Source organism: Scyliorhinus torazame, chromosome 8, assembly GCF_047496885.1.
Source record: "Scyliorhinus torazame isolate Kashiwa2021f chromosome 8, sScyTor2.1, whole genome shotgun sequence".
Classification (NCBI taxonomy): Eukaryota; Metazoa; Chordata; class Chondrichthyes; order Carcharhiniformes; family Scyliorhinidae; genus Scyliorhinus; species Scyliorhinus torazame.
The window spans coordinates 180,434,071-180,452,229 of record NC_092714.1 but is presented as its reverse complement, the minus strand read 5'-3'; the positions used below and the strand labels follow the sequence as shown (position 1 = coordinate 180,452,229).

General features: G+C 47.6%; 1 protein-coding gene across 2 annotated transcripts in view; it reads left to right on the top strand.

Annotated features, from left to right (window-relative positions):
• LOC140428291 (AP-1 complex subunit gamma-1-like) overlaps positions 1-18,159 on the top strand; it is a 263,950-nt gene that overhangs the window by 153,584 nt on the left and 92,207 nt on the right. For both annotated transcript variants that reach the window (XM_072514604.1, XM_072514603.1), the window contains exons 15-16: positions 3,073-3,162; positions 16,762-16,889. In XM_072514604.1, coding sequence (XP_072370705.1) covers positions 3,073-3,162; positions 16,762-16,889 — 218 coding nt within the window. The remainder of the gene's footprint in view (positions 1-3,072; positions 3,163-16,761; positions 16,890-18,159) is intronic.

Below are 18,159 nucleotides of genomic sequence, written 5' to 3'. Positions count from 1 at the left end.
CTCCAGTTTTGCTAGGACTCCTTGATGTATTGATATCAAGGGCAGTCACTCTCAGCTCACCTTTGTCATTTAGCTCTCTTGTCCATGTTTGAACCTAGGCTGTAATAAGGACAGGAGCTGAGTGACCCTGGCAGAACCCAAACTGGGTGCCTGAGAGAAGGTTATTGCTGAATAAGTGTTAATAACCCCTTCCATCGCTTTGCTGGTGATCAAAAGTAGATTGATGGGGCGGTAATTGGCTGGATTGGGTTTGTCCTGTTTTTTGAGTACGGGACATACCTGGGCAATTTTCCACAGGGTAGATGCCAGTGTTGTAGCTTTACTGGAACAGCTTGGCTCGCGGCATGGCAAATTCTAGAGCACAAGTCTTCAGTACTATTCCTGGAAAGTTGTCCAGGCCCGTAGCCTTTACAGCATCCAGTGCCTTCAGCATTTTCTTCATATCACATGGAGTGAAGCAAGTTGGCTGAAGACTTGCATCTGTGATGGTGGGGATCTCTGGAGGAGGCTAAGATGGATTATTCACTCAGCACTTCTGGCCCTGAAGATTATTGCAAATTCTGCAGCCTTATCTGTTCACTGATGTGCTGGGCATCTCCATCATTGAGCATGGAGATACTTTTGTATCCCCCTTGTTTAATTGCCCGCTACCATTAACAGTTTGATGTGGCAAGTCTGCAGAGCTTAGATTCTGATCCGTTGGCTGTGGGGTCACTTAGCTGTGTGACTTGCTGCTTATGCTGTTTGGCACAAGAGTAATCCTGTTTTGCAGCTCTACCAGGTTGATTCCTCATTTTTTGCATATGCCTAGTGTTGTTCCTGGCATGCCCTCCTGCACTCTTCATTAAACCAGAGTAGATCCCCTGGATTTATGGTAATGGTAGAGTGGGGGATATGCTGGAGCATTAAGGGTGCAGATTGTGGTTGAGTACAATTCTGCTGCTGATGGCGCTCAGCGCCTCAAGGATGTGTAGTTTCGAGCTGCTGGACCTGGTTGAAGTCTATCCCATTTAACACTGGTAGTGCCACACAAAACTATGGAGGGTATCCTCAATATGAAGATGGGACTTTGTCTCCATAAGGACTGTATGGTCACTCCTGCTGATACTGTGATGGACAGATGCTACTGATACTGTGATAGACAGATGCATCTGTGGCAGGCAGGTTGGTGAGGATGAAGTCAAGTATGTTTTTCCCTCTTGGTTCCCTCACCACCTGCTGCAGTCCCAGTCTAGCAGCTGTGTCGTTTAGGACCGGGCAAGTTCAGTCTGTGGTGGTACTACCGAGCCACTCTTGGTGGATATTGAAGTACCCCAGTACATCTGCGCCCTTGCCACTGTGCTTCTTCCAAGTGGTGTTCATCATGGTGAAGTACCGATTCATCAGCTGAGGTTGGCAGTCCGTGATAATCAGCAGGAGGTTTCCTTTCGCCTGGTGCCATGAAACTTCATGGGGGTCCAAAGTCGATGTTGAGGACTCCAAGGGCAATTCCCCCATGACTGTATACCCCTGTGCTTCCACCTCTGCAGGGTCTGTCCTGCCAATGGAACAGGACATACCCAGGAATGGTGGTGGTGTCTGGGATGTTATCTGTAAGGTATGATTCTGTAAAGTATATCTACAATTGGGTGTTTGACTAGTATGGGAGACAGCTCTCCCAATTTTGACACGCCTCCAGATGTTAGTAAGGAGGACTTTACAGGGTCGACAGGGCTAGGTTTGCCATTGTCGTTTCCAGTGCCTATGTCGATACCGTCCAGTTTAATCCTTTTTATTCCATTTGTAGTGGTTGAATGCAAGTGAGTGGCTTGATTGGCCATTTCAAAGAGCAGCAAGAGTCAACCGCATTGCTGTCAGTCTGGAGTCACATGTAGGCCAGATCAGGTAAAGATGACAGGTTTTCTTCCCTAAAGGATATGAGGGAACAAGATGGGTTATTAAGACAGTTGGCAATGGTTTCATGGTCAGAATTAATTTAATTCCAGATTTTTGTTTGGGGTCTGAAATTCAACCTTATGCCATGGTGGGATAAGAACCCGGGTCCTCCCTGGGTCTCTATATTACTAGTCAAGCGACGAAACCCCTGTGCCACGGCCTATCTGTCCTTAATTCCGCACTCTGCCAAATGCCGCCTTGACGTCGAGGGCAGTTGCACTCATTTAATCTCTTGAGCGCAGCTCTTTTGTCCAGGTTTGAACCGACCTGTAAAGTGGTCAAAAGCAGAGTGGTCCTGGCGAACCCAAACTGAGCATTAGTTAGCAGGTTATTGATGTGTAAGTGCTACTTGATACCACTGACACCTTCTATCACGGACTGCCCACCCTCAGCTGATGAATCGGTACTTCACCATGATGAACACCACTTGGAAGAAGCACAGTGGCAAGGGCGCAGATGTACTGGGGTACTTCAATATCCACCAAGAGTGGTTCGGTAGTACCATCACAGACTGAACTTGCCCGGTCCTAAAGGACACAGCTGCTAGACTGGGACTGCAGCAGGTGGTGAGGGAACCAAGAGGGAAAAACATACTTGACTTCATCCTCACCAACCTGCCTGCCACAGATGCATCTGTCTATCACAGTATCAGTAGCATCTGCCCAAGAGGATGCTAATGGAGCTATAATTGACTAGGTTGTATTTGTTTTGCCTTTTGTGTACCTACCCGGGCAAGTTTCCACATTGCCGGTTAGAAGCCAGTGTTGTAGCTGTACTGGGATAGCTTAGCTAAAGGTGCAGCTAATTCTCGAATGCAAATCTTCAGCACTGTTGGTCAGGATGTTGTCGGGAATATAGCCGTTTTCATATCCAATGCTTTCAGCCATTTTGTGATATTGTGATATAATGTGGTATGAATAGAAATGGCTGAATATTGGCAACCTCCCCACCCTTTTCTTTTTTGCTCCTTTACTTTTTGCATACTTTCCCTTTCTATCCACCATAATTTAGTTTTCATATGTTCTGTTACATGCTTTATCTGTGAATGTATGAGTTAAAATGTCTGAATTTGCCTGAAAATGATCTGGTCTATATCGAGCAGATGTGTTTGAACTTGGTTCCATTTCTGTTTTGCAGCAACCCTTGGTGCAAGTGGCACTGTGGTGTATTGGAGAATATGGGGATCTTCTGCTGCCGGGAAGGTTTGACGTGGAACCACTGGTTCAGGTGTGATTATGTGCATCAACAATATTAGCTCACTGGGAGGACTTATCTTTACCTGAGAGTCAATGAAAGCCTTATACAACTGCATTGCAACTGGTTGATGATGCTTTCACTTCTTTAATACTCTGGTGACCACTGAACTATTTCTTAGTATTTGGATTATGCAAGGACAATGTAAGGGTGACATTCTTAGAGCTATTGCATTATATTGTGTTACAGAATGATCTTCTGATCTCTTGCCCCTCCACGACTCCCTCTCTCTGGGTCTGAAGCAACCTTCCACCTAGTTCACTTTCATGTCCTTCACTCCTAGTACTTTTTGACATTTCCCAAGTTAAAGGACGTATATAAATGCAAGCTGTTGTACCAGTAAGAAGAAAGTGCCAAGCAGTGGCTGGGGCTTCATTTTGGGGGCAAGAGGTAAAATTGGGGTATAGTTAACCCGGGGCTCCCTGACATGTCTTCAACTGAAATGGAAGGATCCAGGATACAACCTTGTCCTGCTCCTGAGGGAGAAAGATCATGAACAGCCTGGAAGGTGAGCATAAAAAAGTTGAGAGGGGGTGTTGGGAACAGAGAACATAATTATTTCACTGCTATTCAGAAAGAGCTGCTTGCTTTTTGAATTAAAAATGAAGAACCTGTTGCACTTTGAAGTTAGGCAGTTAGCTGAATTGACAACTTTCACCACTAATTTACCTGTTGTGTTTTTGACTGAATATCCACAACAGTACTGTTTTTTTTTCCCTCTGGGGCCTGGAATTCCTACTGAAGTTACCGTGGACGATTGGGTGACCCTGTGGAAATTTTACCACTTGGTTGATAAATTGTGGTAACTTTAGTAAATTGAAGGATGTTCTTGTCGACAGTGTTATGGATAACTCGGAGCATTACCTTATTCCCGACCTCGTACTCGACGGGATTTACTTTCCCGTCGAAGTAGGCCTTGCTCTGTTGTTACCGTTTGCCCATGTTAATCGCTGCGGCCTGTTGTGCTGCCTGTAAGTTTTGTATAATCCCTTTGAATGCATTCTCGTGGGTGAGGGCCGTGACTTCAGGCCCTGATAAATCCAACCCCAATAGAGGTTTGATTTCCCGCATCGGTCACCGGTCATTAAGAAGTGGGGAGTGAAACCGGTGGAACTAGACAGTATTTCTCACTACCATGAGTACGAAGGGCAGGACTTTATTCCAGGAATGGTTGTTCTGCTGAACGATTTTGGGGACCATGTCTTTCAGGGTGTTGTTCATTCTCTCTACAATGCCACTGGATTAGGGGTGGTATGCTGTGTGGAATCGCTGTTTTACTCTAAAGTGCTCCACCATTTGTCAAAGGGGGCGTGATATACCCTTCCTGAATCTGTTTCAGGTCCTGGTCGCTGCTTTGGGCCTGTTTCAGGTCTTCGACCTTGGTCTGACTGACAGTAACAGCTTCAATGCATTCAGTGACGGGTGGTTGCCAAAATTCTCGCTCCTGGGCTCCTTGTTTGGCTAATCCATCTGCTCTTATATTCCCAAGTGGGAAGGTGCGGTGGTGCGCCTTGACTTTTATTATTCCCGACTCTCTTCCTTGGATGGTCTGGAAAATGAATCTCAGTAATGGGGCTGATGGCAGAGGCTTTCCATCCGTCGAGATAAATCCCCTTGCTGCCCATCGGGACAAAAAATCCATTAAACTGTTGCAGACATACATACTATCTGAATGCATGTCTGCTGGTGTGGGAAACAGATTAGAGCCGCTGACTATGTAAGCTATTGCTGCTAGCTCTGAAGTCTGGGCACTCGTATGCAGGAAGTTCGGGGGCTATCTCCCTCGGGGGCTTGCTTTCGTAGTCTTCCACATAGATGACACATCCCGTTTTCCTGTTTCCGTCCTCCACCATGGAAGATCCATCAACATAAATCTTTAAGCTGTTCTGAGTCTGTCTGGCTCCCCTGATTTCTCCCCCCATTTGTTTAGGCAGAAATGGCCCCTTGGGGTCATTTACTGCAGGAATCAGGCATTCGTGAGGCTCCCCCCTATATGCTATGTTGTCTGCCAGGAAGGTGGAGGGGTGGGTATGTTTCACTACAATGTCCTGGCCTTGGAGCATAAGTGACCACCTTGCTATCCTGTTCTGGCTGACTGCCCCGTCCTTTACACGCCCGTTCAACAGCAATTGTATCGGGGTATGTTCACTGAGGATAGTGAGAGGATTTAGGCCAACTATGTAATTTGGACAAGAGAAGATGATACTTGTATTTCCGAAGCAGTTCTCTGCTGTAAGTTCCTTTAGAACCCTTTTCGAAAGTCTGTTTTTGGAGCAGTTTCTTTCATGACCTCTCTGGGTGACTTTTCCAATCTTCCTTCTCCTGTACCTGTTCAAACCAGGATTCCTCTTCTTTCTCTCTGAGCTCTGCCCTGCCCTTTAAACAAACAAAGGCTCTCTCTTTTGGGGTGCTCAGACTTGAACCCATCAGCGTTATCTTGGCTGTTTTATTTCCCACTCCCGTTTGTACAAAAGAACAGACTCATGCCATTGATATGCAACTAACTTCCCGTTGGCTGACAAAAGAGACCATCAGACTCTGTAATGAGCTAATAGCTGGTCAGACAGAAGTATCCCAAAAGACCAAAGAATCTCAAGTGAATCACCCTTGTGTCCAGTTGCAGCTCCTGTTAGACCGCTTGACGGCTCTGGAGCTGCGGATGGACTCACTTTGGAGAATCCGCGATGCTGAGGACGTAGTGGATAGCACGTTTAGCGAGTTGGTCACACCGCAGGTGAAAGGTACTGAGGGAGATAGAAAATAGGTGACCAAAAGACAGAGCAAGAGTAGGAAGGCAGTGCAGGTGTCCTCTGCGGTCATCTCCCTGAAAAACAGATGTACCACTTTGGATACTGTTGAGTGAGATGGCTCACCAGGGGAAGGCAGCAGCAGCCAGGTTCATGGCACCATGGCTGGCTCTGCTGCGCAACTGGGCAGGAAGAAGAATGGCAGGGCTATAGTGATAGGGGACTCAATTGTAAGGAGAATAGACAGGTGGTTCTGCGGATGCAATCAAGACTACAGGATGGTATGTTGCTTCCCTGGTGCAAGGGTCAAGGATGTCTCGGAGCGGCTGCAGGATATTCTGGGGGGAGAGGGTGAACAGCCAGCTGTCGTGGTGCACATAGGCACCAACGATATAGGTAAAAAACGGGACGAGGTCCTACAAGCTGAATTTAGGGAGTTAGGAGTTAAACTAAAAAGTAGGACCTCAAAGGTAGTAATCTCAGGATTGCTACCAGTGCCACGAGCTAGTCAGAGTAGGAATGTCAGGATAGAGAGGATGAATGCATGGCTCGAGAGATGGTGCAAGAGGGAGGGATTCAAATTCCTAGGACATTGTAACCGGTTCTGGGGAGGTGGGACCAGTACAAACCGGACGGTCTGCACCTGGGCAGGACTGGAACCGATGTCCTAGGGGGGGTGTTTGCTAGAGCTGTTGGGGAGAGTTTAAACTAATGTGGCAGGGGGATGGGAACCGATGCAGGAAGTTGGAAGGTAGTAAAACAGGGACAGAAACAAAAGGCAGTAAGGGGGAAAGTGTAAGGCAGAGAAGCCATAGTCAAAAATCAAAAAGGGCGACAGTACAAGGTACAGTGACTGAGGGGAGCTCAGTGAATAGGACCAGGAATACTAAAAGGAATAAAACGGGAAGTGAAAACATTAATGGTAAGCGACGCGGCAGGTTGTTACATGAAGATATGGGTTCAACGACAAGGAAAATTAGGAGAAAGGTTAAGAGGAAATATGACTTAGGAGAGGTTACTGATCGAGGTGTTAAGGTTCAGAACAGAGGTAAAAAAGCCAACATAAGTGTACTTTACCTGAATGCTCGTCGTATTCGGAATAAGGTAAATGAGTTGATGGCGCAAATCATCGTGAATGACTATGATTTAGTGGCCATTACTGAAACATGGTTAAAGGGGATGGTCACGACTGGGAATTAAATATCCGAGGGTATCAAACTATTCGGAAGGACAGAGTGGATGGTAAGGGAGGTGGTGTAGCTCTGTTATTTAAGGATGACATCCGGGCAACAGTAAGGGATGACATCGGTGCTATGGAGGATAAGGTTGAATCCATTTGGGTGGAAATCAGGAATAGTAAGGCGAAAAAGTCACTGATAGGAGTAGTCTATAGGCCACCAAATAGTAACAATATGGTGGGGCAGGCAATAAACAAAGAAATAACTGATGCATGTAGAAATGGTACAGCAGTTATCATGGGGGATTTTAATCTACATGTCGATTGGTTTAACCAGATCGGTCAAGGCAGCCTTTAGGAGGAGAATGTATCCGCGATAGTTTCCGAGAACAGTATGTAATGGAACCTACGAGGGAACAAGCGGTCCTAGATCTGGTCCTGTGTAATGAGACCGTATTGATTCAGGATCTCATAGTTAGGGATCCTCTCGGAAGGAGCGATCACAATATGGTGGAATTTAAAACACAGATGGAGGGTGAGAAGGTAAAATCAAGCACTAGTGTTTTGTGCTTAAACAAAGGAGATTACGGACTTCCGGGTGCGGCGATGACCAGCTAAGTCGCACGTTTCGGCAGCTCCTGGTGGAAAGGATTTTTGGGCTCTTAATAGGAGCCCCAACGGCAATTTTAACGGCTAAAAACACTGTGCGGTAAACCAGAAGGGAATCCCCCCTGGAAACGTATGGAAAAAGGAGAGGAAAGTGGCCGGATTGCGGTGGATCCTCTAGAGCAGCGGCCAGGAAGACAGGCACAAAGCAAGATGGCGTCGGAAGGAGGCATTTTAATATGGGGCCCTGACCAACAAGAGTTCCTGCGGCGTTGCGTGGAAGAACTTAAAAAGGAGATGAAGAAGGAGCTGTTGGCCCCGATATTACAGGCGATTGAAGGGCTAAAGGAGGAGCAAAAGACCCAGGAGCAGGAGCTTCGGGTCGTGAAGGCAAAGGCTGCTGAGAATGAGGACGACATACAGGGCCTGGTGGTGAAGACAGAGATGCACGAGGCACAACACAAAAGATGTGTGGAAAGGCTGGAGGTGCTGGAGAATAATGCGAGGAGGAAGAATTTAAGGATTCTTGGTCTTCCCAAAGGTGCAGAAGGGGCGGACGTCGGGGCATATGTGAGCACGATGCTGCACTCGTTAATGGGATTGGAGGCCCCGACGGGCCAGTTGGAGGTGGAGGGAGCCTATCGAGTTATGGCGCGAAGACCGAGGGCTGGAGAAATTCCTCGAGCCATAGTGGTGAGATTTCTCCGATTATAAGGACAGAGAGATGGTCCTCAGATGGGCAAAGAAAACTCGGAGCAGTAGGTGGGAGAACGCGGTGATCCGCGTATATCAAGATTGGAGTGCGGAGGTGGCGAGAAGGAGGGCAAGCTTTAATCGGGCCAAGGCGGTGCTGCACAAAAGGAAGGTTAAATTTGGAATGCTGCAGCCGGCAAGACTGTGGGTCACACATCAAGGGAAACACCACTACTTTGAAACGACAGAAGAGGCGTGGACATTTATTGTCGAGGAGAAACTGGAATAAGCGGGCTAGAAAAAGAACGTTTGGGACAAAGTGGTGGGGCGAACATGTGGGGTGAAGAGGGGGAAAAGGGGGAAGAGATGATTTCCGAAGTTGTTAATCCTGCGACCCTGGAACTTTTCTCTCTTCCCCATGTCGTGGGGGAGGGAGGATGAGGAGCTGGGGGCGCCGGCCATTGGGGGCGGAGCCAAATGGGAAGCGCGGGCTTTGTTCCCGCGCTATGGTAATCATGGCGGGAACAGGGAAGCAGGAAGGAGGGGGCCTCGCACAGTGGGAGCCGAGGTCACGGGGGGGAGCCGCGGTCGGCCAGAGTTTGCTGACTTCTGGGAGCAACATGGGGGGTGCAATTACGCTAGTGAGGGATCTAGCAGGGGGGTGGGGGGGGGGGTTAACTGGGTTGCTGCTGCTGGGGAGAAGGGGGAGTTGGTATGGGGTGGGGTGGTCGGGGCGGGAGGGCGCAGTTGGGGGGAGATGCGGCTACGTGGGAACCGGGTGAGGAGCTGGATTGAAAAAGGAGATGGCTAGTCGACAAGGGGGGGGGGCAGTAAAGAGCCCCCCAAACCCGGCTGATCACATGGAATGAGAGGGCTGAACGGGCCGATAAAGAGGGCACGGGTACTCGCTCACCTAAAGAAACTTAAGGCAGATGTGGTTATGCTGCAGGTGACGCATCTGAAACTGATAGACCAGGTCAGACTACGCAAAGGATGGGTGGGGCAGGTGTTTCATTCGGGGCTAGATGCAAAAAACAGGGGGGGTGGCTATACTAGTGGGGAAGCGGGTAATGTTTGAGGCAAAGACCATAGTGGCGGATAGTGGGGGCAGATACGTGATGGTGAGTGGCAAATTGCAAGGGGAGAGGGTGGTCTCAGTGAACGTATATGCCCCGAACTGGGATGATGCCAACTTTATGAGGCGTATGTTAGGACGTATCCCGGACCTAGAGGTGGGGAAGTTGGTAATGGGTGGAGATTTTAATACGGTGCTGGACCCAGGGCTGGACAGATCGAGGTCCAGGACCGGAAGGAGGCCGGCTGCAGCTAGGGTGCTTAAGGACTTTATGGAGCAGGTGGGAGGAGTAGACCCCTGGATATTTAGTAGACCTAGGAGTAAGGAGTTTTCATTTTTCTCCTATGTCCACAAAGTTTATTCACGGATAGACTTTTTTGTTTTGGGAAGGGCACTGATCCCGAAGGTGACGGGGACGGAGTACACGGCTATAGCTATTTCGGATCACGCTCCACATTGGGTGGACCTGGAGATAGGGGAGGAAAAAGAACAGCGTCCACCCTGGAGAATGGACATGGGATTATTGGCTGATGAGGGGGTGTGTTTAAGGGTGAGGGGGTGTATTGAAAGGTACTTGGAACTCAATGATAATGGGGAGGTTCAGGTGGGAGTGGTCTGGGAGGCGCTGAAGGCAGTGGTTAGAGGGGAGCTGATATCTATTAGGGCACATAAAGGAAAGCAGGGGGGTAGGGAAAGGGAGCGGTTGTTGAAAGAACCTTTGAGGGTGGACAGGCAATATGCGGAGGCACCGGAGGAGGGACTGTACAGGGAAAGGCAAAGGCTACATGTAGAATTTGACTTGTTGACTACGGGTAATGCAGAGGCACAATGGAGGAAGGCACAGGGTGTACAGTACGAATATGGGGAGAAGGCGAGCAGGTTGCTGGCCCACCAACTGAGGAAAAGGGGAGCAGCGAGGGAGATAGGGGGGGTGAGAGATGAGGAGGGAGAGATGGAGCGGGGAGCGGAGAGAGTGAATGGAGTGTTCAAGGCATTTTATGAAAGATTATATGAAGCTCAGCCCCCGGATGGGAAGGAGAGAATGATGTGCTTTCTGGATAAGCTGGAATTTCCTACGGTGGAGGAGCAGGAGAGGGCGGGACTGGGAGCACAGATTGAGACGGAGGAAGTAGTGAAAGGGATTGGGAGCATGCAGGCGGGGAAGGCCCCGGGGCCAGACGGATTCCCAGTTGAATTCTATAGGAAATATATGGACTTGCTGGCCCCGCTACTGATGAGAACCTTTAATGAGGCGAGGGAAAGGGGGCAGCTGCCCCCGACTATGTCAGAGGCAACGATATCGCTCCTCCTAAAGAAGGAAAAAGACCCGCTGCATCGCGGGTCCTATAGGCCTATTTCCCTCCTGAATGTGGACGCTAAGATTCTGGCCAAGGTAATGGCAACGAGGATAGAGGATTGTGTCCCGGGGGTGGTTCATGAGGACCAAACTGGGTTTGTGAAGGGGAGACAGCTGAATACAAATATGCGGAGGCTGCTAGGGGTAATGATGATGCCCCCACCAGAGGGGGAAGCGGAGATAGTGGTGGCGATGGATGCCGAGAAAGCATTTGATAGAGTGGAGTGGGATTATTTGTGGGAGGTGCTGAGGAGATTTGGCTTTGGAGATGGGTATATCAGATGGGTACAGTTGCTGTATAGGGCTCCGATGGCGAGCGTGGTCACGAATGGACGGGGTTCTGATTATTTTCGGCTCCATAGAGGGACGAGGCAGGATTGTCATAGCATTGAGGGGTTCCAGGAAGTGGAGGGGAATACTCAGGGGAGTAGAAGAACACCGGGTATCTCTGTATGCGGATGATTTGTTGCTATATGTGGCGGACCCGGCGGAGGGGATGCCAGAGATAATGCGGATACTTGGGGAGTTTGGGGATTTTTCAGGGTATAAATTGAACATGGGGACAAGTGAGTTGTTTGTGGTGCATCCAGGGGAGCAGAGCGGAGAAATAGAGGATTTACCGTTGAGGAAGGTAACAAGGGACTTTCGGTACTTGGAGATCCAGATAGCCAAGAATTGGGGTACATTACATAGGCTTAATTTAACGCGGTTGGTGGAACAGATGGAGGAGGACTTTAAGAGATGGGACATGGTGTCCCTGTCACTGGCAGGTAGGGTGCAGGCGGTTAAAATGGTGGTCCTCCCGAGATTCCTTTTTGTGTTTCAGTGCCTCCCGGTGGTGGTCACGAAGGCTTTTTTCAAAAGAATTGAGAAGAGTATTATGAGTTTTGTGTGGGCCGGGAAGACCCCGAGAGTGAGGAGGGGATTTTTCCAGCGTAGTAGGGACAGGGGGGGCTGGCACTACCGAGCCTAAGTGAGTACTACTGGGCCGCCAATATTTCAGTGGTGTGTAAGTGGATGGGAGAAGAGGAGGGAGCGGCGTGGAAGAGATTGGAGAGGGCGTCCTGCAGGGGGACTAGCCTACAAGCTATGGTGACGACACCGTTGCCGTTCTCACCGAAGAAATACACCACAAGCCCGGTGGTGGTGGCGACTTTGAAAATTTGGGGGCAGTGGAGACGGCATAGGGGAAGGACGGGAGCCTCGGTGCGGTCCCCGATAAGAAATAACCATAGGTTTGTTCCGGGGAGAATGGATGGGGGATTTGGAGCGTGGCAAAGAGCAGGGGTAGCACAATTGAGAGATCTGTTCGTAGATGGGACGTTTGCGAGTCTGGGAGCGCTGACGGAAAAATATGGGTTGCCCCAAGGGAATGCATTTCGGTTTCTGCAACTGAGGGCTTTTGCGAGGCAACAGGTGAGGGAATTCCCGCAGCTCCCGACGCAGGAGGTGCAGGATAGAGTGATCTCAGAGACATGAGTGGGGGATGGTAAGGTGTCGGACATATATAGGGAAATGAGGGACAAGAGGGAGATTATGGTAGATGAGCTGAAAGGGAAATGGGAAGAAGACCTGGGGGAGGAGATTGAGGAGGGGCTGTGGGCAGATGCCCTAAGTAGGGTAAACTCATCGTCCTCGTGTGCCAAGCTAAGCCTGATACAATTTAAGGTATTACACAGGGCGCATATGACTGGAGCACGGCTCAGTAAATTTTTGGGGGTAGAGGATAGGTGTGCGAGATGCTCGAGAAGCCCAGCGAATCACACCCACATGTTCTGGTCATGCCCGGCACTACAGGGGTTTTGGGTGGGGGTGGCAAAGGTGCTTTCGAAGGTGGTGGGGGTCCAGGTCGAACCAAGCTGGGGGTTGGCTATATTTGGGGTTGCAGAAGAGCCGGGAGTGCAGGAGGCGAGAGAGGCTGATGTTTTGGCCTTTGCGTCCCTAGTAGCCCGGTGCAGGATATTGTTAATGTGGAAGGAAGCCAAACCCCCCGGGTGTGGAGACCTGGATAAACGACGTGGCAGGGTTTATAAAGTTAGAACGGATTAAGTTCGTACTAAGGGGTTCGGCTCAAGGGTTCACCAGGCGGTGGCAACCGTTCGTCGACTACCTCACAGAAAGATAGAGGGAATGGAAAAGAAGAAGACAACAGCAGCAACCCGGGGTGCGGGGGGGGGGGGGGGGGGGGGGGGGGGGGGGGGAGGAGGAATCGGACGGACTCTCAGGGATGTTTTTGTATAGGCACTTGTTTTAGGTAATGTATATTGGACTGCTGGATTGTATCTTTGGAGAGTATTTATTTTTGACAAGGCAGTTGCCATTTAGTTTGGTTTTTGTTTCTGTTCATATATTATTTATTTATTCGTTTAAAACTGGCCACTGTTATTTATATTGCTTTATTGCTGTTTAAAAGAAACACTACGTACTGTTATGTTTGGCCAAAAAATCTTGAATAAAATATATATTTTTTAAAAAACAAAGGAGATTACAATGGGATGAGAGAAGAACTAGCTTAGGTAGACTGGGAGCAAAGACTTTATGGTGAAACAGTTGAGGAACAGTGGAGAACCTTCCAAGTGATTTTTCACAGTGCTCAGCAAAGGTTTATACCAACAAAATGGAAGGACGGTAAAAAGAGAGAAAATCGACCGTGGATATCTAAGGAAATAAGGGAGAGTATCAAATTGAAGGAAAAAACATACAAAGTAGCAAAGATCAGTGGGAGACTAGAGGACTGGGAAATCTTTAGGGGGCAACAGAAAGCTACTAAAAAAGCTATAAAGAAGAGTAAGATAGATTATGAGAGTAAACTTGCTCAGAATATAAAAACAGATAGTAAAAGTTTCTACAAATATATAAAACAAAAAAGAGTGGCTAAGGTAAATATTGTTCCTTTAGTGGATGAGATGGGAGATCTAATAATGGGAGATGAGGAAATGGCTGAGGAACTGAACAGGTTTTTTGGGTCGGTCTTCACAGTGGAAGACACAAATAACATGCCAGTGACTGATGGAAATGAGGCTATGACAGGTGAGGACCTTGAGAGGATTGTTATCACCAAGGAGGTAGTGATGGGCAAGCTAATGGGGCTAAAGGTAGACAAGTCTCCTGGACCTGATGTGCTAAAAAAGATGGCTAGGGAAATTGCAAATGCACTCGTGATAATTTACCAAAATTCACTTGACTCTGGGGTGGTCCCGGCGGATTGGAAATTAGCAAACGTGACACCACTGTTTAAAAAAGGAGGTAGGCAGAAAGCGGGTAGGCCAGTGAGCTTAACTTCAGTAGTAGGGAAGATGCTGGAATCTATCATCTAGGAAGAAATAGCGAGGCATCTGGATGGAAATTGTCCCATTTGGCAGACGCAGCATGGGTTCATAAAGGGCAGGTCGTGCCTAACTAATTTAGTGGAATTTTTTGAGGACATTAACAGTGCGCTAGATAACGGGGAGCCAATGGATGTGGTATATCGGGATTTCCAGAAAGCCTTTGACAAGATGCCACACAAAAGGTTGCTGCATAAGATAAAGATGCATGGCATTAAGGGGAAAGTAGTAGCATGGATAGAGGATTGGTTAATTAATAGAAAGCAAAGAGTGGGGATTAATGGGTGTTTCTCTGGTTGGCAATCAGTAGCTAGTGGTGTCCCTCCGGGATCAGTGTTGGGCCCACAACTGTTCACAATTTACATAGATGATTTGGAGTTGGGGACGAAGGACAATGTGTCCAAGTTTGCAGACGACACTAAGATGAGTGGTAAAGCAAAAAGTGCAGAGGATACTGGAAGTCTGCAGAGGGATTTGGATAGGCTAAGTGAATGGGCTAGGGTCTGACAGATGGAATACAATGTTGACAAATGTGAGGTTATCCGTTTTGGTAGGAATAACAGCAAAAGGGATTATTATTTAAATAATAAAATATTAAAACATGCTGCTGTGCAGAGAGACCTGGGTGTGCTAGTGCATGAGTCGCAAAACGTTGGTTTACAGGTGCAACAGGTGATTAAGAAGGCAAATGGAATTTTGTCCTTCATTGCTAGAGGGATGGAGTTTAAGACTAGGGAGGTTATGCTGCAATTGTATAAGGTGTTAGTGAGGCCACACCTGGAGTATTGTGTTCAGTTTTGGTCTCCTTACTTGAGAAAGGACGTACTGGCACTGGAGGGTGTGCAGAGGAGATTCACTCGGTTAATCCCAGAGCTGAAGGGGTTGGATTGCGAGCAGAGGTTGAGTAGACTGGGACTGTACTCATTGGAATTTAGAAGGATGAGGGGGGATCTTATAGAAACATATAAGATTATGAAGGGAATAGATGGGATAGATGCGGGCTGGTTGTTTCCACTGGCAGGTGAAAGCAGAACTAGGGGGCATAGCCTCAAAATAAGGGGAAGTAGATTTAGGACTGAATTTAGGAGGAACTTCTTCACCCAAAGGGTTGTGAATCTATGGAATTCCTTGCCCAGTGAAGCAGTAGAGGCTCCTTCATTAAATGTTTTTAAGATAAAGAAAGATAGTTTTTTTGAAGAATAAAGGGATTAAGGGTTATGGTGTTCGGGCCGGAAAGTGGAGCTGACTCCACAAAAGATCAGCCATGATCTCATTGAATGGTGGAGCAGGCTTGAGGGGCCAGATGGCCTACTCCTGCTCCTAGTTCTTATGTTCTTATGAACCAGGCCTTCCTGTACATTCCCACTAACGGGTTTAAGTCTCAATGGGACAATGTAACTCGGCCAGGTATGGGTATATTCCTCTGACTCTGGGCTAGCAGGTTTTTTCCTCCGTTGGTTTAACCCCTAAATTGCCTACTACATTGGAGTGTCATTGGTGCACCCAATTTCCTAATCTCCCTCACGTAACAACATTGCTGAGTACAACTTGAATTTAAAATGCAATTTGCGTTTACAATGTCATCTCTGCACTTAAAACTGTTTATTGGAGTGTTACAAATTTGATCATTTATGTTAACCTGCACTCTGTAAAAGTGTGATTCTATGAAAACAACACTTAAATTATGCCACAGCATTATACATTAGACTCTTCATCATCGATTAGCTTGAAAAATATGCATGGTTGGTTAATTTGTGATGTATTTCAGTTATGCTAACAATATTCAGATACTTAAATGTTAATGTCAAACTCGACAAAAGAGAAGCCACAGTTGCTGAAAATGTCTCAACACATTTATATAATGTTAAATATGTGATTTAACCTCCCTTGGTACCCAGGTGTGACTGAGTGTATAAGTGGTGGATGTGGAAGAAGTAGCCCACCCACAAGAGCCTTCTATCAATGCTTTAATGCTCTTCTGAGCTAGCAGAGAAGTGTGGCTTATTCCCCCCCCCCCCCCCGCCCCCCAGTATGCACTTGACCAAAACACAAAGCCTAAAATCGGGACTTTAGTAATATAAGGCTGGATTGACCAGCTGATCTTTTCTTGCCCATCATTTTTCTATTGGAAGAGGAAAAATAAATGCTCCATTGAATTGTCAAAAGTTCTGTGCTTAAATTAATATTAAACTATACTTGGGAAGTTTGGCTTGTTTACATTGGAGAATGCTGAAATTGGGCATTTATGATGTGTCTATAACATGACATGGAGTTCTGAGCTAGATTGTCATGTCACTGGTGGACCATATTTTCCTCAAATGGAAATTGTCTGTTTGACAAAAGACCCATTTTCTTAGGCATTGTTTGAGTCCTGTAGCTTTTATTGAGCTTCCTGCAGGCACTCTGCATCTCCTGTATTGGTTTTTTTCAAGCATTATTATTAAGGGGCAATTATGCGTGGTCAATCTACCTACCCTGCACATTATTGGGTTGTAGGGGTGAGACCCACGCAGACACGAGGAGAATGTGCAAACTCCACACGGACATTCCTGTCTTGATAACTCTAATGACTTCCTTGCTTTCCTATTTAGGATCCAGAAGAAGAAGTTTTGGATGTTTTAGAAAATATTCTGCAGTCCAGTCTCTCGGCACTTACAACACGGGAATATGCATTGACCGCCATTATGAAGCTCAGCACACGACTGCAGAGCAGTACGAAGTAAGTAGAGTTTTGTATCTCGCTCTTGCCTCCTTCTAAAACATTCAAAATGCGCAATTGATTTTCTTTCCATCCTTTTGTGCTGTTTGGTAGTCACCACTGTTTGTATATAGTACACATACGAGATGTAATACGGTAAGGCTCCTGTACTGCAGTTACTGGGGTAGATCCCTGCCTGCTGGCTCTGCCCAGTAGACGGAGTATAAATGTGTGTGCTCACTGAGCTGCAGCCATTTTGGCAGCAGCTGTAGGAGGCAACACATCTCTGCGTAATAAAGCCTCAATTACTCTCTACTCTCGTCTTGTCGTAATTGATAGTGCATCATGCTGATTCAGCGCACAAATTCTGAAAATATTGAAAGTACTTGCTAATACCTATTGAGAAGTACTTTAAACCAAGACAAAGGAGTTAGTTGTCAAATGCCTCTTCTGCTTCCAAGTTATTTTCACAAGACTGTAACCTGATCCCGAAGTAATTTACAATCACCATTGTTCAACTGAGAGGGCATCCAACAGAGGGCAGCAGTGAGAAGTGACTGAGGAGGATTCTGGGGGAAGACGGCGTACCCACGACCACCACAACAGACACTACTGGAGGAGTTACTGGACGCAAACCTTCTAGGTAAAGGAAACTGTAGCAACATATACGGACGACTGATAGAAAATGAATGAAAATCGCTTATTGTCACAAGTAGGCTTCAAATGAAGTTACTGTGAAAAGCCCCTAGTCGCCACATTCTGCCTGTTCGGGGAGGCTGGTACGGGAATTGAACCGTGTTGCTGGCCTGCCTTGGTCTGCTTTCAAAGCCAGCGATTTAGCCCTGTGCTAAACCAGCCCCAGTGTGCTAAGAGGGCCGACACTGTACTGAACGTGACGAGGAAGAAATGGGAGGAAGACCTGGGGCTCGAAATAGGGTGGGGATTCTGGAGTGGAGCACTGCATAGGGTTAACTCCACCTCCACATGCGCAAGACTCAACTTAACGCAACCAATGGTGGTACATAGAGCCCACTTAACAAGAACCCGAATGAGTAGGTTCTTCCTGGAAATGGAGGACAGATGTGAAAGGTGCCCAGGAGGCCTGGCCAACCATGCCCACATGTTCTGGTCTTGCCTCAGATTTGCTGGGTACTGGACAGTCTTCTTGAAGGCAATGTCCAAAATGGTGGCAGTGAGGGTGGAGCTGTGCCCGAAAGTGGCGGTCTTCGGGGTATCAGACCAGCCAGATCTCTTCATGGGAAGGAGGTCGGATGCCCTTACCTTTGCCTCC